Source organism: Cornus florida, unplaced genomic scaffold, assembly GCF_030987335.1.
Source record: "Cornus florida cultivar Cherokee Brave unplaced genomic scaffold, ASM3098733v1 CherokeeBrave_3.0.0_Hap2_Chr08, whole genome shotgun sequence".
In the NCBI taxonomy this organism is placed as follows: Eukaryota; Viridiplantae; Streptophyta; class Magnoliopsida; order Cornales; family Cornaceae; genus Cornus; species Cornus florida.
The window spans coordinates 39,298,862-39,322,500 of record NW_026775578.1 but is presented as its reverse complement, the minus strand read 5'-3'; the positions used below and the strand labels follow the sequence as shown (position 1 = coordinate 39,322,500).

General features: G+C 34.7%; 3 protein-coding genes across 6 annotated transcripts in view; all 3 read left to right on the top strand.

Annotated features, from left to right (window-relative positions):
- The window catches only part of LOC132271400 (subtilisin-like protease SBT3.18), a 12,944-nt gene extending 9,622 nt beyond the window's left edge, over positions 1 to 3,322 (top strand). For both annotated transcript variants that reach the window (XM_059772760.1, XM_059772761.1), the window contains 3 exons: positions 554 to 680; positions 1,992 to 2,181; positions 2,593 to 3,322. In XM_059772760.1, coding sequence (XP_059628743.1) covers positions 554 to 680; positions 1,992 to 2,181; positions 2,593 to 3,200 — 925 coding nt within the window. In that variant the 3' untranslated portion in view covers positions 3,201 to 3,322. The remainder of the gene's footprint in view (positions 1 to 553; positions 681 to 1,991; positions 2,182 to 2,592) is intronic.
- Positions 3,323 to 7,413: 4,091 nt separating this feature from the next.
- LOC132271399 (subtilisin-like protease SBT3.18) lies at positions 7,414 to 19,923 on the top strand. 3 transcript variants are annotated; one of them, XM_059772759.1, is made up of 10 exons: positions 7,414 to 8,078; positions 10,152 to 10,243; positions 10,377 to 10,474; positions 10,591 to 10,746; positions 13,238 to 13,905; positions 15,306 to 15,373; positions 15,597 to 15,845; positions 17,029 to 17,155; positions 18,456 to 18,672; positions 19,241 to 19,923. In XM_059772759.1, exons 3-10 carry the CDS (start codon positions 10,399 to 10,401, stop codon positions 19,840 to 19,842), a joined length of 2,163 nt encoding a protein of 720 aa, XP_059628742.1. In that variant the 5' UTR covers positions 7,414 to 8,078; positions 10,152 to 10,243; positions 10,377 to 10,398; the 3' UTR covers positions 19,843 to 19,923. The 3 variants fall into 3 exon arrangements, with proteins under 3 accessions (XP_059628742.1, XP_059628741.1, XP_059628740.1); XM_059772758.1 differs by having other exon boundaries at positions 7,414 to 8,505; XM_059772757.1 differs by lacking the exon at positions 7,414 to 8,078 and adding an exon at positions 8,512 to 9,552.
- Positions 19,924 to 20,689: 766 nt separating this feature from the next.
- On the top strand, positions 20,690 to 23,251 carry LOC132271398 (pentatricopeptide repeat-containing protein At2g33680-like). The gene has a single exon (XM_059772756.1). The coding sequence runs from the start codon at positions 20,910 to 20,912 to the stop codon at positions 23,220 to 23,222; it is 2,313 nt and encodes a 770-aa protein (XP_059628739.1). The 5' UTR covers positions 20,690 to 20,909; the 3' UTR covers positions 23,223 to 23,251.
- Positions 23,252 to 23,639: the final 388 nt, after the last annotated feature.

Sequence of the window (23,639 nt, the reverse complement as noted above, 5' to 3'; positions counted from 1 at the left end):
AATCTTGTTTTTATCCGCATAAGATAAATGAATTATTACTATGGGTGAAAATTTGTTTAATTATTTACGTTCGTGTAATACTACAAAGTACTCTACTAAACTCATCTCTATCCCATCCCGTTTAATAAACAATTTTGGACGAAAAATAGAAATAGCTATGCAAAATGGGATGGGATTGGCATCCCCCGCCTGTTGCCATCCCTATTCATGAAGCAAAGCATTTCAGAAGAAAGAGAACCATGAGAATTCCAATAAATTCTGAAAACAAAAATATTGAGAATTTCAAAATAAAATGAGAAACGGTATGCACGAAATAGTGTGAGATACACACATAAACACGAAAATGCTATTTTTTATTTTTTAAAATACAAAAAGTAAATATTAGAAAAGAGTAGAGGTGATTGTATATATTCAAAGTTTTCAATCCATTCAATATTTAAAGTGGCATTTCTTCGTAACTAAAAAATAATAGTAATAAATAAATAAATATTGCATTATTATGACTATATATACATTGGAAGGGATTCTAATATGAAATTATGAATGGCAATAGGACAAAAAAGAAGTTCCCCACGGTGGAGATATCACCAAGTAGCTCGGTCATCAAGAAGACACCAGCACCCGTAGTTGCACCATTTTCTTCTAGAGGGCCAAGCTCCCTTTCACCTGATATCCTCAAGGTATGTTGTCTTTTATCAAGTATAATATATATAATAGTATATATATATATATATGGATAAAGATTCGGAAGAAAATCCATTCATGTGAACAGCACATCTTGTTCAGTTGAGTTCGGAATGTATTTTACAAAAGGAAAATGTTCAACTCTAATTCGACTTTTAATCCTAATTATTCAATTCGAGCCCAACTCATCCTTCTATTTTTAAATTTGAGTTGAAATTTCGGATTAGAAAGTTGGATTCATTCAAGTTGAGTTACGAACGTGGCCAATATGAAAATTTAATGTGATCTTGAGTTAATTTCATATTAAACTACTTCTAAGCACAATTTTTTTTTTTAAACTTATTATAAAATTTTAGTAAATTATAAATAAATTATTAGAAAATTAATTCTCCAAAGTATTAATATACAATAAATTAAGATTGAACCAATGAAAGTTGAAAAGAATAAGGTGATCATAATTTGAATATTATATATAATGTGTTTAAAATAAAAATATATATGAAAATAATATTATAATTAGGGTTCACGTTGTTATTATCTTACTCCAAGCCTAAGCCTAATTAAGTTCGGGTTGAGATTTTTCAACCCACACTCAACCTTAATTGTAAAAATGGTTGTCCAAGCTCTTGAAAAATCAAGTTGAGCTCAATTTGGGTGCGCAACACTTACTTCTGTAACAAATTAAATTAGGAAAAATTTCAATCGTCGCTGAACACTTAAAATTTGACTATATATATATATATCAATAAAATTCTCAAATTATAATTACCATATAAAATTTCACCAATTAATATTCAGCTATTGAAAATTTTTGTATTTAATTTTCAACTTTATCAAATAGTACTTTATCTTCTTAATTTTGTGCTTGTTTTGAGTAATGTCAGTTCTAATCCCATCAATGCATGTGAGGTTCAACCTCAACTTTAAAAACCATCCCACAAAAAATTGCGGGTTTACTTGACTTGTCACTCATAAAATAAATTTTTTTTTTTGTTTTTTTTTAGAGAACTGAAAATGTGAAAAGTGTAAAAAAAATTTTAAAAATTATTTTGTGAAAACTCAGTTATAAAAACTTCAGGCCCTACATTTTTTAATTCTTTGAAAACAGTTTTTAATTTTCTAAATTCTTGTAAACGGTTTTATAAGTGAACCGAAACAGCCCTGCATTTTTCTTTTTGGCACTTGGTGATAAAGTGAGAACTCCAAATTAACACACAGTCTACACATACACATCTAAACAGTGGTTACTGGTTAGTTATGTTCATTATTTACACTAAATTTCTTTGATTAATCTATTCCTATAACAGCCAGACATAAGTGCTCCAGGAATCAATATATTAGCAGCATGGCCTCTAAATAAAAGTCCCTATGGGGGCTGGATCTTTCAATCAGGGACATCAATGTCATGCCCTCATGTATCAGGAGTAGTTGCCCTCATCAAATCTGTTCACCCACACTGGTCACCAGCTGCCATTAGATCTGCTCTCATGACTACAGGTAATTTATACATATATATATTTATAGATGTGTATAGTTATAGATGTACCCATGTATAATTATATCTCCCAAATCCCAAAAGATCCCATTTAAGTTTAGTACGTGTATATTAATTCTTATGAAAATATGTGCAAATTAACCTCTAATATCTGTTGGTGGTCAATTTTGACCAAATTTTTTATAAAACCCCAAAATACCCTTAATATATGTCCTTAGAAAAACTGAAATTAGTGTTTATTTTTATTTTTATTGTCTTAAGAGCATGTTAGACATTTCAATCTCTATAAGAATGCTATTACGAAAGTTATCAACCAAGTGATAATACTTATTAAAGTCGATAAGTGTCTTATATATTATCATATTAACATATAAACCTCAATTTAATTGTGTCTTGCTCTTTCTTCTTCACAGCTTACACTAGGGACACAACCCATGACACTATTCTAGCTGGTGGAACAACAGAAACTGCTGATCCCTTCGACATAGGTGCCGGTCACATTAATCCCTTGAGAGCCATGGATCCCGGCCTGGTTTACGACATGAAAACCAGCGACTACATTCTCTTCCTTTGTAACATTGGTTACACCCAAGACCAGATCAAAAAAATGGTCATTGACTGTTATGGTACCGACACAAGCTGCAAAAAATCACACAAAACCAACTCAAACGTCAATTATCCCTCGATCACGGTCTCTAATCTCCGAACCACCACGACAATCAAAAGGACTGTTCGCAATGTGGGGAAGAAGAAGACTGCAATTTATTTTGCTAGTGTCACAAAGCCTAATGGAGTGGAGGTTGTGATATGGCCAAGGATTCTAATATTCACATGGTTCAAGGAAGAGTTCTCATACTATGTGACTCTGAAACCAGAGAAGTGTTCTCAAGGGAGGTATGATTTTGGTGAGATTGTTTGGTCAGATGGGTTCCATGATGTTAGGAGTCCATTGGTCGTGTCTGTGAACTTTACTGAGGATGGTGGTGGTACTAGTGAGTACATTGCTCATGCTAGCATTTAGGACTGTTATGTTTACAATGTTGAGTGTTTTTTATGTTTCCAAGTTTGGCCATTGTGTGTGCAGGCCATACAATAAAGCAATGTCTTTAGTTTTTTGTTATAACAATAAATACTCATCTCAATAAAATTTTGGGTAAATTCCACCTAATTTTGGGTAATTTTGGGAATGTTTTAATATTCTACCTACCTCTCCTTGTCTGTGACAACCTTTTATTTTACCAACAAAATTGTGTGATTTTATAGTTTTGCCTATCATATATATATATTACTAATATTTATAGATATATTTTATATGAAACTAAAAGACTGAAATGCCCTTTAATTATCTGTAAGTCATTTTCTATAATCCAAACATGATTCGCCCGTCCAAACAACAACGAGAGGTGCGACCGATCGACGGTGAGGGATCGACTAGACATCTCCAAAACCTCTTCGCCGCCCATGCGAGAATGAACTCGCCGTCGTCGCTAAAAAAGCACTCCACTTTTAAAGATTGAAAATAAAAATAAAAATTAATAATAATAAAGTTTTTCGCACTCTACTTTTAAACCTTAAAAATTGAAAATAAATTTTAATATTCAGATTTCACTTTTACATCCTTGCACTTGAATATTCTTGATAAATTACCATCAAAGTTCTCTTTTATCATTAAAACAAATAAGTCCTAAAAAAATTTCCTCTGAACCAATAAGTCTTATTTTTTAAGATTTTTTTTTCTTCATTTAAGTCCTAAATTAGTTAAATCTTTCTTTTATACCCTTACTGCATTATATATATACTCACTTAGATATAAAATCTAAACTCAAACTTTCATATATACCCCTTCCAAAATTAGAACGTAAAATTTGAATAAAAAAAATACTATTATTACTTTTTTTATAAATTAGTTATTATATAAACTTATAATGCAATATTATTTTTTGTCTTCTTGTCATATAGCTCTGATAGTCTTCTGACGAGAGTAAAGCCATCATGGATAATTGGCTATAAGTGTAGAATTAACAACTTCTGAAAAGTTCTTTGTTTTCTTACTGTAGAATCAAAGACTTTTTGAAAAGTTCTTTATCTTCTTCTGTTTGCAAGATAAGAAAATATCTTACTTTTGAGAAGATTTCGGTGCTGGGTTCCACCTCCTGATCTAAATCCTATATAATGCAATATTATTTAGGATTTATTGGTCTTAAAGAAAATTGTAGGACTTAGTTGTTTTCAATAAGAAAAGAATTGGTGGTAATTATCCCGATATTTTTTTATTTTTATCTTTTAGAAAAACATTCTGGATTTTCTTTTTTTGTTTTCTTAACTAGTTGATAAAATGGATTTCCCATTTTACCCTAAGAACCAAAAAAAAATAGAACTTTTTTATTAGATCTATTGAGGCACGACATTTCAATTATTTTTACCTTTCAAAAAATAATAATAATAACAAATAATAAAAAAATTCAATTAAAAAAAAAATTTTTTGGAAGGTAACAACATTTCAATTATTTTGTTAGAGCTTCCACGTATGCGCTTTAACCCACCACTGTGTTCCCCTGCCCTTCCCTGCGCATGCCTCCTTTTCATTCAAAACTAAAACTACCCACAAAAAGCTTGAGCTCATCTTGCAAGCTCTTACACTACGAACAAAGCCCAAAATGTAATGCAACACAATCATTTGTCAATTCTAGGGTTTCAACTTGTGACCAAAACTCTTCTTTTGAAGGACTGGCCTCAGCTCCTCGAATTTTCAATTGGGTCTCCAGACCTCATGCTTGCTGAGACCATTCATGGGTTTCTTGTGAAATTGGGTTTCAAAATGACCCCTTTTTAGGCAATAACCTTATCAACGTGTGTGCAATATTTAATAGAATGGATTGTGCACAACTGGTATTTGATGAAATGCTTCATCGGAATACAATCACATGGACTTCTCTAATGAATGGTTTTTTACAGATGAATGATGTTGAGTCTGTTTTCTGGAGTGCCCGTCGATTGTATAGATTACAAGAAGAGTTCAGTGAGCATACTTGCTCAGTGATTTTACTGGCGTGCGAGTTGCATGATGGTCAGATTAAAGGGAAACAGATTCATGGATTTGTTATGAAAGCGGGTTTTATGAGGATCTTATAGTTGGTACTTCTTTAATTTCCGTGTATACAAGAAGTGGCTTCTTGGAAGATGCAGAAAAAATATTTCATGATTTGACTTACAAAGATGTCCGGTGTTTGAATCTTGTGTTACCGGATTATGAGAGGCAGAGAGTGTTGGATACAGCGAGAAACCTTGCAATCATCATCTTTATTTAGTTTGAGTACACTCTAAGGCTATATATATATATATATATATATATATATATATATATATATATACTTGCTGTTTTTGACAGGAACTGCTGTAGAATGACTGGTATGAGTATGTTCGAGGGAATGAAGCTGAAAGGCAAAAAAGGGTAATCATTGTCTAGCACTATATGTATACATACATGTGTGTGTGTGATATATCTAATTGGAAGAATATGTAATTATGTAAATCAAGCATATACCCTTAGAGTACTCAGAATAGTTGGTGCCTGTCTGATGTTTGATGTATGTTTTGAGCCTTTCGGTTGTGTGGCTAGTTTTGTTGTTAGCCTGGTGACTTTTGTGCATTTGTACAGTTTGTTTTCTTGTATATAAAGTATACTTAAACAACAATTAATGTAATCTTGTGTATATATAGATTTATATATAAATCTAATTTCAAGAACATGTAAATATGTAAGCAAACAATTTTATGTAGAAATGTCATAATTCATTCATGCTAGATATAATGCTAGCTGATTTGGTAGGCCGACTAAACAATTTGAGATAAAATTGACCGATATACATATTTATGTATGTCTCACTTGATAACATCTTATCATAATAGGTTTGCTACTTGTGTGAAACATTGTTTAATCAAAATTTTCACTTAAAATGAATTTCTGATCTTATGATAAGGTGCCTTTCAAACATCAGAGAAGGACCCTCCTTCGTGCAACAGGGCTTTCGGTGCACTATGAAGGGTGGAAATTCCACTGGGCTTTCCGTGCACTAGGGTGGGTTTGGATTCAACTGGAGAGAATTCAAAGTCCTACAAACATCACCCTAAATGAGGTATGAACCAGATTTAATACTTTAAGTGGCGTGTATTGAAAGCAAATGAGTGGGATACAAAATATAGTGCTTCTTTTGAATCATTTTCAACCAAACATGTGCAGATATTAATTGATCTTTGGCTATTATATTGTTCTTAAATCAAAACCTACCCAGTGTAGGTATGATATTGTTCCACATGTGGGATATATATAGGTCCTGTATGTGACAAGTTCAGAAGTGCAATTGAAAAGTGCCAACTTGATAGATTAATTGTCTTGACTAATTTGTTGGATGTTGATGTGAAAATATTATTCTTAAACCTTGACGATGGAGTGACTCATAAAAATGATGCTGAAAAAGAGGAGAAATCAAGGACTCTCTCTCTCTCTCTCTCTCACTCACACACACACACACACACATCACACAAAATGACAGAGGACTAAAGATGTGGCTGATCTTAAAGATAGCAACACCTTGAAATTGTAATGGAAAGCTGAGCTCATTGTCCTACTTTACAAGTGAGATTTATAATCTATTTGTTCTAAAGGGCTTAGGTAGAACTTTCAGATACAATTGTAGAATTCTTTCTGGAAAGAATATGAAAGGTGGTCCTAATCTTATGTATGGTCTCTTCTCAGTTGGTCCCTAGACTAGAAAAATCTACAGTGCTGACTTGAGTAGTGACAAGGAGAAAATCAAGCTTATCATCAAGTTATCAACATCTCTCTCTCTCTCTCTCTCTCTGACACACACACACACACAAAAAAAAAAGTCAACTCATCTAATTGTTAATAATGAATAATTATTAATGATCATACATGTATTTAGAGAAGTATTACCAGTCATAATATGATATAATCATAATAATTGTTAATCTAATTAACAAAGATGATTACAAACACGGGTAAGAATACATCATCCTCTTAACATGGATTACAATAATAAATTACTTTTCACAAAATAGATCAATGACTAGATGCATCTCTTGAAGATCAATTTTGATATGAACTTCATTAGCTGCAATATAATGGCTATCTATTAATCCTGATTATGTGCTTAAGTAGAAACTTACATACTACTTGGCTCCACTATAACATGGACAACAACATGCAAATTTGTGTTCAGTAGTCATAACTTTAGTTGTGGTCAAAAGGGTTACTTTGCATGGTTCTTAATTAGCTCTTATATGTCTATAGATTGTAATTATAAATCATATTTAGGCTGGATTTATTATTATTATTATTATTATTATTTCATAACTTTGTATATATTGGAAGAGTGTTTTGTTGCGTTCTTGAATTCCTGAAAGCCAAATATGGAACAAAGTAAACTCTTTTCTTTTTCTTTTTTGGTGAGTGAGTGTACAGAGTTTACTCTGTCCTATGGTAAAAAGGATGGAAGCTAATTAAATTACCTAGTGTAACAACATGGAAAAGACTTGTCTGCAAATGGTGTTAATTGTATACTTGTGTTCTGAAGCTACTTTTTAGAAGAATTACTTCTAATGTAAACTAGTTAATATTATTCCAGGTTTATTTCTCTCTTTTCATAGAGTAGATGATATCCAAGCTACTTCTTGTCAGCTTGGATATGTGACTTCTATATTACTTTATCACTCAACCTTTAAAATAACTTTTCTTAACTTCTTTCAGAAGGCTGATTATACAGCTTTTCTTCAGAATGACTTCATCAATTTTCTATACAAGCAAATTGCATACTTGATTCTTTTTCTCATACAATTCAATAATATGCAAAATTAAATTTACACAAGCAGTCTGTCAGTGAGTTTCACATCCCATTTCTATGTCTGATGTATCAGCTCTTGTATTCCTTGTACATGCTTAATATAGTAAAAACTATGCTGTAATCTTATAGTAGCTAAAAGTTAGTATGTTAGTTCCATATTCAATCAAATTCTTCCCTAACAACATACCTAATATGATATGGGGATAATTCTATTGTTCTAGGAGGTGGGCTAAAAGTTGACTATATACTCCAAAAAAACTTTAAAAGGTGGCCTACATAGGGAAATTATTAATGTTGCACTTGAAATTGCTGCTTATCAACTAGATGCTTTACTTCAATCAAAATTGGCATGTATGAAGATGCAATTATATGTTCCTACAACAGAAAGCAGATGCCCTTGATGAAGCATATCACCTCAGTGTTCCAATGGAAGGTTTAATAATGTGATGTTCATCTTGTAAGGTAAAATGTAATTCACAAGTCTAAGGTCTTTGATTATGATCCTGCAATTACACAACATAATTGAGCTTAAATCACGCAATGTGTTGCGTAAAAATCTAGCTAAGCAATGATTTCATTGATTACATATTCATCCCTTCTATTTAAATTTGTTTTTCTTTCTACAACCACTTCTGTAAGATTAGTTATCCTATGCTGATCATTGCATGAATAGGTTGATTAATTGATCTCTTAGAAGTTGGTAATGGACATTGGTGCATGTTATAGGGTGTACAAGTTGGACATCTAATGAGATGAATGTAGTTGCCAACTAGAAATAAATCAGAAAAGCATGAATATGTAATATGCAGTCCTGATTAATTTACTGGCAGAAATGCTTAGCCAGCTTTGTGCAGTACTAGGCACAAATGCTTACTAGATGTGTTTACGTTGGCTGCAGTACTAGGCATAAATTCTTACTAGATGTGTTTATGTTGGATAATGAAGTATAATTCACACTAATGCAGCCTATATGTACCTGTTACAAACTTCCATAACTTTAACTTTATCCACTAACTAAAGAGAAGAAGAAAAAAAATTACCATCCATCCATTAGTATTAGTCAAGCCAAGTTAAACCAAGTGCGAACGTATTAGAATAGTTTAGAGTTTAGATTGACCTTTATATGTTCTCCCTTGTTCAGTACAAGGCCGGCAAAATACCATGTATGTGTGGGATTTTATATTTAGATTTGCCAAAGGTAATTTAGTGAAAGATGTTGTGCTTTTACTTCATCAGCTTCATTTCTACTAAAAGAATCCCCTAAATTTTTATGGTACTAATGCAGTTTGTCAATTAACCAAGCTTATGATAAAAGAAGGCTAGCTATTTGGTTTTCTTTTACTTTTTTCCTCCGTATGTAGAATGATGGAAGCACGTGCTTTTTTCTTTGTGGTATTCATAATAATATGATTGAGTTCTATGAAGGTGGGCTCTTATACGTACATATATGCAAAAAGGGAGGGAGTATATCCCATCTTTATCAACTATTTTGGAAGGGAAAATATCAAGGTAACGCAGCTAATATGTTGTCAATTAACCAGGTTTATAAGAAAGGTTTTTTTTTTTTTTTTCCTTTGAAGAGTAATGGAGTTCCAAATGCATTCCTCTTTAGGGTATTGGTAGTAGCTATGATTGAGTTGTATGATGAAGGTGGCCTCCTGCAGTATTTGTGCTACTAAAGATAGCTATAGTTTGGTACATATAATACTACATATATGTGAAGAAGGGAGGGGGAACACCCCATCTTTATCTACTGTTATATCTTGGAAGGGAAAATATCATCATGGTTTCAATGTGAGATATGTCAGTGCTGTTCTTGCTGCTTTGAAAGCCTTCGAATGCACGCACTTCACTACCATCCTTTACTGGCCTTCAATATTTAATCCCAAGCCACCATGTGGTTTTTCCTTAGGAGACAATATGGCCATTTCTTTTCAGTGTTATTGGGGCCTATCCCTCTCACTTTCAGTTTATTTTATTCACTCAACATCTATGTCTCATGTAACTTTATTACTTAATGCAAAAGTGTTTCTTCTTTTTTTGTCCTACTCTCTTAATCAGTAATGATCATCTCATCTTCTTTCATTTCTGATTCTTGTTTTACACAGGTTTTCATAGTCTATTTAGGGCTCAACCAAATCCACGATCCTCTCCTCACTTCTATACATCATGTTCAGCTCCTTTCTAATGTCTTTGATAGGTACTCCTGTTTAAATGCTTTTAGTACTTCCATTTTTTCTGTTGAAGAATAAGTTAAAGCTATTTTACATCATAACTCAAATCATGACTTACTCTTCTTTCTTCCATTCTTTATAAAATTTTATACTATATAGCAAAGAAGAAGCCAAGAAATCCATGCTCTACAGTTACAAGCATTCTTTCTCAGGTTTCTCAGCAAAGCTCAATTCAACCCAAGCAATCACCTTAGCTAGTAATAAGCTAATCCCTTCTCTTTACTTCTTACAAAAACTTGTATGTCAAAAGAATTTTGTTAAAAGCCTCAGATGAGTTATTTTTCAATGAGGAATTGATATAAAGTGATTGTAGCTTTTGAAGGAGTGATATCAGTGTTCAAGAGCAAGACACTGCAGTTGCACACAACAAGAAGCTGGGATTTCATGGGTCTTACCTTGGACAATAGTGGAGTGACTCCATTGCAACTAGCTCATGGTGATGACATAATTGTTGGGGTCATTGATACAGGTTAACATTTTCAGATGATTTCTTCTTCAATCTTATAACCTTAAATTTTGTGCACTGATTTTTATCTTTTTATCGCTTTCGTGTTAGATGCATGGACTTAATTAATCAAGTATTAATAGTCCTTCTATGATAATTTCATTATTAATGTATGAAATATTGTCCTTTTGAGATTAATGATGTCCCACTGAATAGAAATACATGCATGATACTCATATTAAGGGTCTATAGTGGGAATTTAAATGTATTTTTATTAGGGGGATGTGCTGAAAACACCCCTAATGTATACTCCGCGTAGCACTTTGCTACCTATTTTAAAAAGTGTGCATAAAACCCCTTTAATGTTTTAACATTGTGTGGAAAGACGCCTCAAATTGATTTTTGCATAAATCTAACGTAAAGTAATGTTATAATGCCTGTTTTGCCCTTTTACTCTTCCGAAAATGTCCAAGGGGGTGTATATGCTAATAATCTCATAGTATAGGGGTGTTATGTGCACATTACCTAGTGTTAGTGTTATGCGCACATTACCTAGTGTTAGTGTTATGTGCACATTACCTATTGTTAGTGTTATGTGCACATTACCTATTGTTAGTGTTATGTGCACCTTCTGTTTTTTTTTTTTTTTCCTCTATATATTTCTTTAATAGTGCATTCTCTCTTGAAAGTGTTATAGTATGTGAAGAAAATATCAACCATTTTTTTTTTTTTTTTTTTTTTTTTGTTTTGTGATTTGAATATACTAAAAGCAATAGATGTTAATAACTACAATCATCTTGATTTCTCTTCAAAATAATTTATATTTGAAAATGCAATAGTTAGAATTTTTGGAATACAGATGGATATAACTCTGTAATGTTTGCAATCCAAAGAAAAGTTTCTGCAATTACAGGAAAGCTCATAAAAATATAAGCAAATATTTTAGTAAAAAAAATGAGTCGAAGAATTTCTAATTCCTAGTTTTGTATTTTCTTGACTCTTATCCCCTCAAACCTGTAAGTTTTTTTTTAGAAATCACGTAATCCAAATCGTGGATGTACACACACATATATACTCTACTCTGCACTCAAATCTCTCATTTTTTATTTATTTATTTATTATTATTATTATTAATTTTAATCCCTGCACTATCAATCTCTCATTAACCACGATCCAAAGTCAATTCCGCATACTACAAACGCAACTGAAGATAGAGAGAGAAAGTAGAGAGAGTGTGAAAGTGAAATTACATATATTAGCACAAGTACCATACTGCCATAGAATCAAATATCCAATCACATGATCAATCATCTCTAATTAGTAATTATACACCAATTGAGCCCAATAACGAGTCAACCATCGTCTGACAAGCTCCAGTATGATGAGGCTCAATATGACTTCACCAGTGACAGTTCTTAGCCCAAAACTTTGATCCTATCAATTTTAATTGTGTATGCAACCCGGTCAAAGTAAGGCAGTGGAGTTGAGATTAGAATCAACGGAATGTAATTCAACGGCCCGACCCATGTAAAATTGCGTCACCGTGGAGTAACACGCCGGAAAAATCTGAACCTGAGATGCAATAAGAGAATTTGGGAAAACCCATTCGAAGACGAAGTCTTTGAGGAGGAATCGGAAGAGTTTCTTGGATAGATTGTCAGTGGGGCTCGTTGCAGGAGGAACTAGGTTTCTGGTGAGGGACTGCGAAGGAGACGGTGAGGGCTTGAGGATTATGGAGGTGAATCGGGTGGAGAGATGGTGGGTTTTGGAGAGGTGGTGGTGGTGGTGGTGCAGCGGGCGATAGGGTGACGTTAGAGCAGTGGTGGCGGCTAAAGGTTGCAGCAGTGTTGGTGCTGGTGGCAAGAGGACTGATGACGGATTGATGATGGACTTAGTTTTGTGCCCTTTTCTGTCCTTTTACAAAATGATATATTTTTAAATAATTTGTAAAATGTTTCAGTAAGGGCAATTTAGGCAAACTGTCACTTAAATTTGTTAGTAGGACTTATTTGCACAAATTTGATACTTTAGGGGTGTTTTTTGCACGTGAAGGGTGTGTTACGCACTGTAAGCATACTATAGGGGTGTTTTTTGCACTAGACCCATTTCTATTACTTTATTCTAATATATAAAAGATAAAAAACTAGCGAGATAACTCCCCCAAGTTTCCAATTAGTTCCCATAAATAGATACTATGATTCAATTTAACAATTTCTCGAGCATTGCTTTGAATTTTGTAGCATTTGCATATTTGAAACAAGTTAACACTTGTATGATTCAATGGTGCGTATATATATGTGGATGTATGATCTAGCTATGTATGGATAGTACTACCTATATGATTCAATTTAACAATAGATGCTAGCTATATGATTCAATTTAACAATTTCTCAAGCATTGCTTTGAATTTTGTTGCGTTTGCATACTCGAAACAAGTTAACATTTGTATGATTCAAAAGTATATATATGTGATCTAATTGAATATATCTTTATGCATCTAATTATGGATGACAAGGTGTCTCGCCAGAATCTGTGAGTTTCCAGGACGGACCAGCTGGGCTGCGTCCCATTCCATCATCCTGGAAGGGAAAATGTGTCCCAGGAGAAAATTTTGACCCTGCTACAGCATGTAACCGGAAGCTAATCGGTGCGCGCTACTACCTTAAAGGTTTTGAGGAACAATATGGACCATTGATCAACACAAGTGACATCCCAGAATATCGATCCCCTCGCGACTCCAATGGCCATGGGACACACACTGCTTCAACAGCAGTAGGGTCTATAGTGAGCAATGCAAGTTTTTTTGCTCTTGGACAAGGCATTGCTAGGGGAGGAGCCCCTAGAGCGCGCCTAGCAGTGTACAAAGTGTGTTGGAATGGCGGAATTTGCAGCGAGGCAGATATAATGGCGGCTTTTGATGATGCATTGAGTGATGGTGTTCATGTGATATCAGTCTCATTGGGTCAGAAGCCGCCTATGGATCCATTTTTTGAAAAGGCTCAAGACATAGGATCATTTCATGCCATGCAGAAGGGTGTCACTGTGGTGTTTTCTGCAGGCAATTCTGGGCCAGGTCCATCTCTTGTAGAAAATGTTACCCCATGGAGCCTTTGTGTTGCGGCTTCGTCAATCGATCGAACCTTTCCAACAGAGATACTATTGGATAATAAAATCTCCATCACGGTAATTTATTCCATTTATGCATGATTTATGTATGCCTAGTATTATCTTCCTTACCTCGAAAAAAGAAGAAGAAGAGAGATTAAATAAAATAATAATGTCTACTATCATATTAGGGTTAGTAACACCCGAAAAATTATGGTTTTCGCTATGTCAGATAAAAGACCGTTTGTTTCACTAATTGAGGCATACCTAGACACGCATAACCTGTTAATGGATCGGATTTTGATCTGAATGTGATACGAATCTGATCCAATAACGCGAATATGGATTGAATATTGAATTCAATAATATGTTAATGATACGAATCTTAAATTACCAAATCAAATATGGATTGTGATCAACCTGATCCATTGATTAACTGATCCAACTAAATATAATATATAATATACTATATATGCATGTATTATCTTTGGTATGCAATTGATGAACAAATTAATAAATTATGTTTTTTACTTAGTGTTTCATCATGCATAATATTGGAACTCTTCATTCCAATTTTGATGAGATACTAAAAGCAAATAAATAGATTGTTTCCTAATAATTGTTGTACCTCACAAGTCACATATTAATTGGTTGACCAGACCTTTAACTACCAGAGCATTATAAATATTAGGCATCATGCCCAAAGGAAAAGAATTGAATAGTATAACATAGGAAGATCTTTTATACATACCAAATCCAAAATTGGATTCCTGATCCAATCAAGAATTTTTTATTTTTTATTTATTTATTGTATCATTCTTCTTTCTTCTTCTTTCCTATAACCTACCCTACGTCTTCCTTGTACAATCTATGGTTGGCATGACTTCAATCCTCTCATAGAATGTCATTTCTTTAATGAAGATTAGAAACTTTAGTCACAGAAAAGAAATCAGATATAAAAATAGAAATTACTTGATATTAAAGGAAGCAAGGTTAAGAAAGGCATGGTAGTGACTTTATATGTTTCATTTGGAATATAATTGATAGCCTGAGTTTTCAAACCGACTTGATGTAACATAGAATTGTTAATTATTTAAGAATAAAGACGGTCAATTCTGTGTGAGCTGTATACTCAAACATATATGAGTAGGACCTAAATCCCACATTTTTGTCCGTGGTCGGCTCAGGATGGATTGGCGCGAGTACATCGGTAGGAGAACTCATTATTTATTAAAGAGACTTCCTCCCTCTCTCACTTCGGCCTAAGTCTTCAGTCAAAGACTTGGTCCTCAATAGCATTGTTGTTTTCCAATTTCCTTTTGGCTTCATTACTCACACAAGTTTTTCGAACTGTGTAGCATTACTCTTTCGCATTATATAGGGCTCTTATATTTCTCATCCTGACATGTCAAATATTTGCATAAACATTGCTGAATCTTATCATGCCACTTTTATTGAGTGCACGATACTTTATGCAGGGACAAAGCTTCAATGTCAAACAAATAAAGTCAAGACTGGTGGATGCAGGAAATTTTTTTATCAATGGGTACTCTCTCTCTCTCTCTAGTGATAATGAAGTACATTTTGTTAAACCATTTGTCTATATATACATATAGATGTGTTTCAATCACTAGATATATATATTAGATGTTCTTTAAAAAAACCCATGCATTCATGCTAGCTAGAAGTAGTGAATTTCATGCATGCATGCATGCATGACATCAAGCTGATGTTATATATGACATGAAGCAATATTCATGTATGTTTAGGATTTGCAAGCCTAGGAATTGGAACCAATCGACATCTGCTTCAGGGAGGTACATAATCCTATGCTTCTCAACAATAGGATTTGTAAACGTTGGTGAGGCTGAAACGGCTGCTTGGTTTGCGAATGCGTCAGGCTTAATCTTTGCAGGGCCATTGACTACTCAGGATGCCTATGTGAGTATTATCCCCGTGGTGCAGGTTGACATGAACCAAGGGACTAAACTTGGTCAATATCTTACTGAATATATCAGGTGAATGAACACAATTAATAATTTAAAGTTGCTGGATAGTTAGTTACCATGCATAAAATCCCAGTTTTTTGGGAGAGGATAAGTGACTTGAGATCAGTTGTTTTTGCACCCAAATGATTGGTATTTGTTATTTTATAATGAACATAAAAGATTCCATTTCTAGATTTTCTTGAAGCAAAGACTATGTTGTTTAATTTAATCCTATGCATTGATATATAAAAGAAACATGATACTCTCACTTGAAAGATTTTTTGTCAAGAAGTTACTATATAAATTGTCGAGTTGTGTGCCCAAATTCTCTTTTAACAAGTTTTTCTACCTGAATCACGGGCCTTGCATGGGTTTTCCCCTTTTTTTACCTGATATGTGTGTTGGCAGGCTTTAGAACCGATTTCTAGTCTCTATTGTAATCTTCATTACCTCTAGGCTAGAGCCTTTGGTGGTATTCTTCATACATTTTTAAGAATCTCGAACTAGAGAGATTTATACATCCCCTTTCTTCCTCGCATATTGATCTCTTTTCGTTGTCTTCACCAAGACGTAGGCTATAAGGCAAACTACGTTAAATCTTTGTATTCTGTGTGGTGTGTGATTTTTCGTTTCTGTTTCCTCTTGATTATTGTTGTACTTTATCATGATTTGGCATAACGTAAATATAATATGATAGAGAGATGTGCACACACACACACACACACAAGAAAATGCTATTTTTGTTTTTGAAAACAAAAACAGTAAAGATCAGGAATTGTAGAGTGAAATGTTTGCAGTAGGCCATCCGGTCTGCCACCTATGTGGCTAGTATTGGCCTCAGTTTAGTAAGTGATGATGCTGGTGCGGGGCTCGCCACATGGCGGGCCCCATACAAATATTATGCAAATGCAAGCCACAGGCAACGAGCCTTCTGTCGAGCAACTCTATGCCTTCTCAAATTTTTTTTTTTTTTAATTATTTTCTACAAACCGTTGCAACTCTTTGCCTTCTCAAAAATAAACAATAGAAAATAAAAAATAATAAAAGTAGCCAGCCCAGCCAACATCATACCAGCTGGCTGGGCTGGCCACTTTAAGTGAAGAGCCGCATTATTCTTCAAAAATAGAGAGCCAATATTGAATAACCATATCGGATGCTCTTATTGTGACTATATATTGGAAGGGATTCTAATATGAAATTATGAGTGTAACAGGACAAATCATAGGTACCCCTCGGTGCAGATATCAGCAAGTAGCACGGCCATTAACAAGTCACCGGCTCCAATAGTTGCACCATTTTCTTCTAGAGGGCCAAGCACCCTTTCACCTGAAATCCTCAAGGTATGTAGCCTTCTATCAAGTGGAATTATTGTTATTATTATTTTGTGGGTGGGTGGGTTTGAGTGTGTGTGTGTGTGTGTTGTGGGGGGGGGGGGGGGGGGGGGAGTCTACCAGAGACCAAACAAGACCCACAAGGCCATATCTCTACGAAAGGGATAAAAATATAGGTGACCAAAACAAATAATCAAACCATAAGCCCAAGCTGGTGGAAAGGCCAAAAGTGGCATTTATTTATTGAACCATAAGTTAGGTAGTACATAAGTGGCAATTAAGATGCCAAAAATGGGGCATTACAATAGTTTCAATTTGGTGCTTGACTAGAAAAGGGACCAATTTGAGTCTATGAACTTTATAACCAATGGAAAAAGGTTTTAATTTAGTGGTACTTCGTTACCATTCAAAGTAGAAGGTCGAGGGTTCAAGTTTCCATAGAGGCAAAGTTGGTGTGTAAATTTCTAGCCAAAATCTTGACAAAAATATATATATATATATATATATATATTCCACGATCCTTATGTTTCTTGATTGCTTTACTAGTGAGTAACTGACATTTTTCATGTTCTCTAGATAAGGAGTAGATTTGTTCTATATAGGGAAGGAAAAAAAGAAAAAATTTATGAGCAAATGGGATTTTTAAATGTTCGTATGAGTATGGGTTACGCGTTGTTGTATGTGCTTCAATTTGAGTTCCATTAAGTGAAAAGGAGTTATAGAGATTAAGAGTTTGATAACATAATTCAGCACTTATACTCTGAATCTATTAAAATGAGTTAAAATTTCAAGTGATAGTGAGATTAGTTATTTATTGCTGAACAATTAAATTTCAGAAAATATCAAACAAATTCTCAAATTGCTACTACCACTTAAAATTCAACTCTTGAAATTTTCAATATTTAATTTTCAGTTTTATCAAATAGTAATCTTCTTTATTTTTTGCTCATTTTGAGTAACGTGCATTTCAATCCCACCAACACTTGGTGAGGTTCAACTTCAACTTTAAAAACCATCCCAGAAGTAACTACATCATTTTTATTTTTTATTTTTGGTTAAAGGTCCAAATAAACACACTTCAACAGGTCGGGAGTCTGAATCCCCTTGGGGCCACCCTCAGGAAATTTTTCCGGAAATTGCCCAGGTGGTAGATTATGGGATGCTCTTAGAGGTCTGACACCACCATAACTTAATAAATTTACACACGCGTGCGCGCAAACACACATACATATATATTTGTTAACAGTGGTTACTGGTTAGTTATGTTCATTTACACTAAATTTCTTTGATTAATCTATTCCCATAACAGCCGGACATAAGTGCTCCAGGAGTCAATATATTAGCAGCATGGCCTCAGCAAACTCCTCCCACTGGGATAATACCAGATGATACTCGCACTGTGAACTGGACCTTTCTATCAGGGACATCAATGTCATGCCCTCATGTATCAGGAGCAGTTGCCCTCCTCAAATCAGTACACCCACACTGGTCACCAGCAGCCATTAAATCTGCTCTCATGACTACAGGTAATATATATGCATGTATAATTAGATCACTCAATAGAACCCCTTTATACCATCTAATACTATTTGTTATTGGATCATGATTCCTTTTCATTGATTGCTGATTTCAGCTGGTCCATCCTATTGATAACAATAAATCTCTACTTTTTATTATTGATATGACACTACATTGTACACTGAATGCACCGTTGAAAATCAATAACAGTAGAGAGGAGGTCGGACATGAATCCTCATCCTCTCTAGCGCTGGAGAGGTCTTGTACTCCACCAAGGGTGTAGATGGCATCATTAGGTGATGAGATTGGACCATCATATGATGGATCTCACCTGGTGGTGCAATTATTGCCCTAGGTGAAGTAAAGGACCCTCTCTGGTGCTAGAGTGGATCCAAGCTCAAAGGAGTTCACTTTTTTGTTAGGGGATGGACCATGGTTGAGACTAAAGCAGCTAGTCTTGACCTAAATATTATCAATGCAATTATTTCAATTAAAACCTTAGCTGGCATATGTCCTTAATTTATAAATACCTCAATTTAATTATGTCTTCCCAACTCTGCTCTTTCTTCTTCACAGCTTACACTAGGGACACAACCCATGACAGCATTCTAGCTGGTGGAACAATGGAAATTGCTGATCCCTTCGACATAGGTGCCGGTCACATTAATCCCTCGAAAGCAATGGACCCCGGGCTAGTTTACGACATGACAACAATTGACTACATTCTCTTCCTTTGTAACATTGGCTACACCGAAGATCAAATAAAAAAAATGGTTATTGCCTCTTCTGGTACCGATACAAGCTGCCCAAAAGCATACAAAACCAGCTCAAACGTTAATTATCCCTCAATCACAGTTTCTAATCTTCGAACCACCACGACAATTAGGAGGACTGTTCGTAATGTTGGCAGTAAAGGGACTGCAATTTATTTTGCTAGTGTTACAAAGCCTAATGGAGTGGAGGTAGTGATATGGCCAAGGATTCTAATATTCACATATTTCAAGGAAGAAATCACATACTATGTGACTCTGAAACCAGAGAAGATTTCTGAAGGGAGGTATGATTTTGGTGAGATTGTTTGGTCAGATGGCTTCCATTATGTTAGGAGTCCATTGGTTGTATCTGTGAACATTACTGAGGATGGTACTAGTGATTACATTGCTCATGCTAGCGTTTAGGATCGTTTGTTTACTATTGACTTTTGTTGTAATAAATACTCATTATCTTAATAAAATCCTTATGAGTGATTAAGGGAAAAAGGTGTAGTACTACTATTTAAGATCAACAAATATATAGGTGGGGAAAACAAGCTTGCAGCTATCTTAAGTAGCTAGCAACTATCACCAACGAGAGGTTGAATGCGTCGAGCATATCGTGTCATTGGTATTGTCCACCCAATGAAAATGCATTATTTCATGAAAATTGGCCCACCCATCTTTAAAAATTGCTGATAACAAGATGATATGTTATATTTTTATTGGGCGGGCGTACCACGTTATTAGTATGTCTGGCTTACCCAATATTCTCTCATCTCGAAAGGCTATAATCTAGTGGTACTTACTAGTTTCTTTTCAAAATTGAAGGTCCATTTTACTCGTAGATGTGATGATATGCAAAATGCATTGCGAGTCACAAGTAAATTGGCTAACTAGTGATTCTAAGATGTGCACAAATATCTATCTATTTTTTTTTTTTAATAACATCAAGAGAAAGGGTCATTCATTTTTCTACAAGAGACATCTTCAATTCTTTATTGTTTATACCATATTGTCCTCTTAATTTTTCATCTTTCTTATGGACAAAGGTTCAAAAGAGTGGTGGAAAAGATGAAAAAGAAAAAGATATTCGCACTCCACTTTTAAATTTTAAAAATTAAAAATTCATATTATACTTTTACATTTTATTTATTTATTTTTCTCTTAAGAAATAACATTATTATCTCCAAAACAATCTTGCATAATTATCTGAAAAGAAAATCCTACTCTTAGATAACAACATGCTTGTGCCTGCCACAAAATATTTTTCTTTTGGGACTGTAAAGTTGCTTTTTCTTTTTCGCATGTAAAGTTGGTTCATTGATTTATAAATAGCCAACATCATGAAATGGACAACAGTAAAATGTAAGGGTAGAAAGAGTGATTTCCCTTTAATACCCTCATCCCAAAAAAGAGAACTTTTTTATTACATTTTTTTTTTTTTTTAAGATCTTGAGGCACAACAATTCAAACATTTTGATAGAGCTTCCATGTATGCGTTTTTACCCACTACCGTGTTCCCCTGGCCTTCAAAACCTGAATTGGCCTTCCTTCCATTGAAACAAAAGCCACCCATTAACAGCTTGAGCTCATCTTGCAAGTTCTTATACAAACAAGGCCCAAACTGTAATGCAACACAATCATTTGTCAATTCTAGGGTTTCAACTAGCGACCAAACTCTTCCCTTGAATGACTGGCCTCAGGTCCTCCAACATTCAATTGGGTCTGGAGACCTCATGCTTGGTGAGACCATTCATGGGTTTCTAGTGAAATTGGGTTTTCAAAATGACCCCTTTTCAGGCAATAACCTTGTCAATATGTATGCGAAACTTAATAGAATGGATTGTGCACAACTGGTATTTGATGAAATGCTTCAACGGAATACAATCACATGGACTTCTCTAATGAATGGTTATTTACAGATGAATGATGTAGAGTCTGTTTTCTGGATTGCCCGTCAAATGTATAGATTACAAGAAGAGTTCAATGAGCATACTTGCTCGGTGATTTTACGGGCATGTGAGACGCATGATGATCGGGTTCAAGGGAAACAGATTCATGGTTTTGTTATAAAAAGTGGGTTTAATGAGGATGTTATAGTTGGTACTTCTTTAATTTCCATGTATTCAAGAAGTGGCTGCTTGGAAGATGCGGAGAGATTGTTAAATGATTTGACTTACAAAGATGTCCGGTGTTTGAATCTTGTGATTTCAGAATATGGGAGGGTTGGATACAGCAAGAAAGCAATTCAAATCTTTCTTGAGTTGCTGAATTCGGGTTTGGAACCCAGTGATTATACCTTAACCAATGTAATAAGTGCTTCGAATGGAGATAGAGATGTGGACGAAGGCAGGCAATTACATGGACTCGTCTTTAAGCAAGGTTTTTTGGGTAAAACCTCAGTCCAAAATGCAATAATTACAATGTATGGTAAGCATGGGCTGGTTGAAGAGGCTGAGGGTGTGTTTCATGGAATAGATGAGACGAATTTGGTTTCTTGGACTGCCCTTCTGTCAGTGTATGTGAAGAATGGCCATAGTGAGAAGGCACTTAGTGGGTTCTTAGAAATGGTCAGCTTGGGAATTCACATGGATTCTAGTTGTTTAGCTACTGTGCTTGATGGCTGTTCAGAGAGCAAGAATTTGGATTTGGGACATCAAATCCATGGATTTGTGATAAAGCTTGGTTTACTCTCTGATGTTAATGTTGGAACTGCTTTAATAGATTTATACGCCAAATTGAGGAAGCTTCAGTCTGCAAGACTGGTTATGAATAGTCTTCAAACTAAAAATATTACTTCGTTCAATGCAATTTTAGTTGGATTTACAGAGACGGAAGGAGCTGAAGTAGAAGATGCCATGTTTTTGTTTCAAGAACTGAGACTAGCTGGTGTTAAAGCAGATTCCATAACTTTTGTACAGCTGCTTGCTTTGTCTGCTTATCAAACTTGTTTAGTTAGAGGAAAAAGTCTTCATGCTTTTGCCATCAAAACTGGATTTGAAGCTGATCTTAATGTAGGTAATGCTATAATTACCATGTATGCCAAATGTGGAAGCATTCAAGATGCTAGTGAAGCGTTTAATGGTATGACTGATCATGATTCAATATCTTGGAATTCTATGATTTCTGCATATGCCCTTCATGGACAAGGTAGAAAGGCAGTTTTTCTATTTGAAGAAATAATAAAGAAAGGGTTTATTCCTGATGAGATCACAATGTTGGGTGTTCTTCAAGCTTGCAGTTACTCTGGTCTATCAGAATATGGATTTTGCTTTTTCAATGAGATGGAGAGGAAATATCGGATCAGGCCAGTACTTGAGCACTTTGCTTGCATGGTTGATCTTTTAGGCAGGGCTGGGTTTTTGTCAGAAGCCTTGGATTTCATTAACAAAAGCCCATATTCAGACTCACCTCTTCTTTGGAGAACTCTGGTCCATGTGTGCAAGTTATGTGGGGATTTGAGTTTTGGCAAGATAGCTGCAAAACACCTGCTTGATTTGGCACCCAAAGAAGCAGGCTCGTACATACTTGTTTCAAATATGTATGCTGAAGGGGGGATGCTAGATGTGGCATCAAAGGTGAGAACAAGAATGAAGGACTTGAAGGTGAATAAAGAAGCAGGTTGCAGCTGGATTGAAATCGATAATAAGACCCATCGATTTGTGGCAAGCGCCAAAGACCACCCAGAAAGTAGAGATATTTATGCAAACTTAGAACTATTAGATGCTGAGATGAAACAAAAACATGTTGATAGAAGTGATCTTCAACTGACTTGGGAATCCCATTTAATTGCATTGAAGTGAAATAAAAAAATTTCTTTAATTTTCTAGCATTGGGATGTCTATGGACTTGACTTGGTTCTGTGCATATAATGGTACTCCTTCATTTCAGTGGCAATTGAACTTCATTGATTCAAGAATTTAAGAACTGGAGTAACAATTGAAGGGTTGATAAGATAGTTGTATAACCTAGCTGGATGAGAACAAAAAGGAAAGGCAGGATGGTAGCAGTCACGAAACCTCCCGCTGTAAGTATGATCTTTTGTACCCCTTGACAAAAGCTCGCGAATGCCCTAGAAAACTGATCTGTAAAACAAAATTTACAGCTCCAAGTGCTCATCTGCTTAACATTACATTGCTTTTTACATTTTAGAAACAATAATGTCATAGAAGCATAATGTATATGTTTCACTGCTGTCTAATAAAAATACATTTACTAAA

Coding starts and splice junctions, on each gene's coding strand:
- LOC132271399 (XM_059772757.1), top strand. CDS start 9,463: ATGAAGGTGGGCTCTTATACGTACATATATGCAAAAAGGGAGGGAGTA. Junction 10,475..10,590: donor CCAAGCAATCACCTTAGCTA/GTAATAAGCTAA, acceptor AAGTGATTGTAG/CTTTTGAAGGAGTGATATCA. Junction 17,156..18,455: donor TTTCACCTGAAATCCTCAAG/GTATGTAGCCTT, acceptor TTCCCATAACAG/CCGGACATAAGTGCTCCAGG.
- LOC132271398 (XM_059772756.1), top strand. CDS start 20,910: ATGTATGCGTTTTTACCCACTACCGTGTTCCCCTGGCCTTCAAAACCT.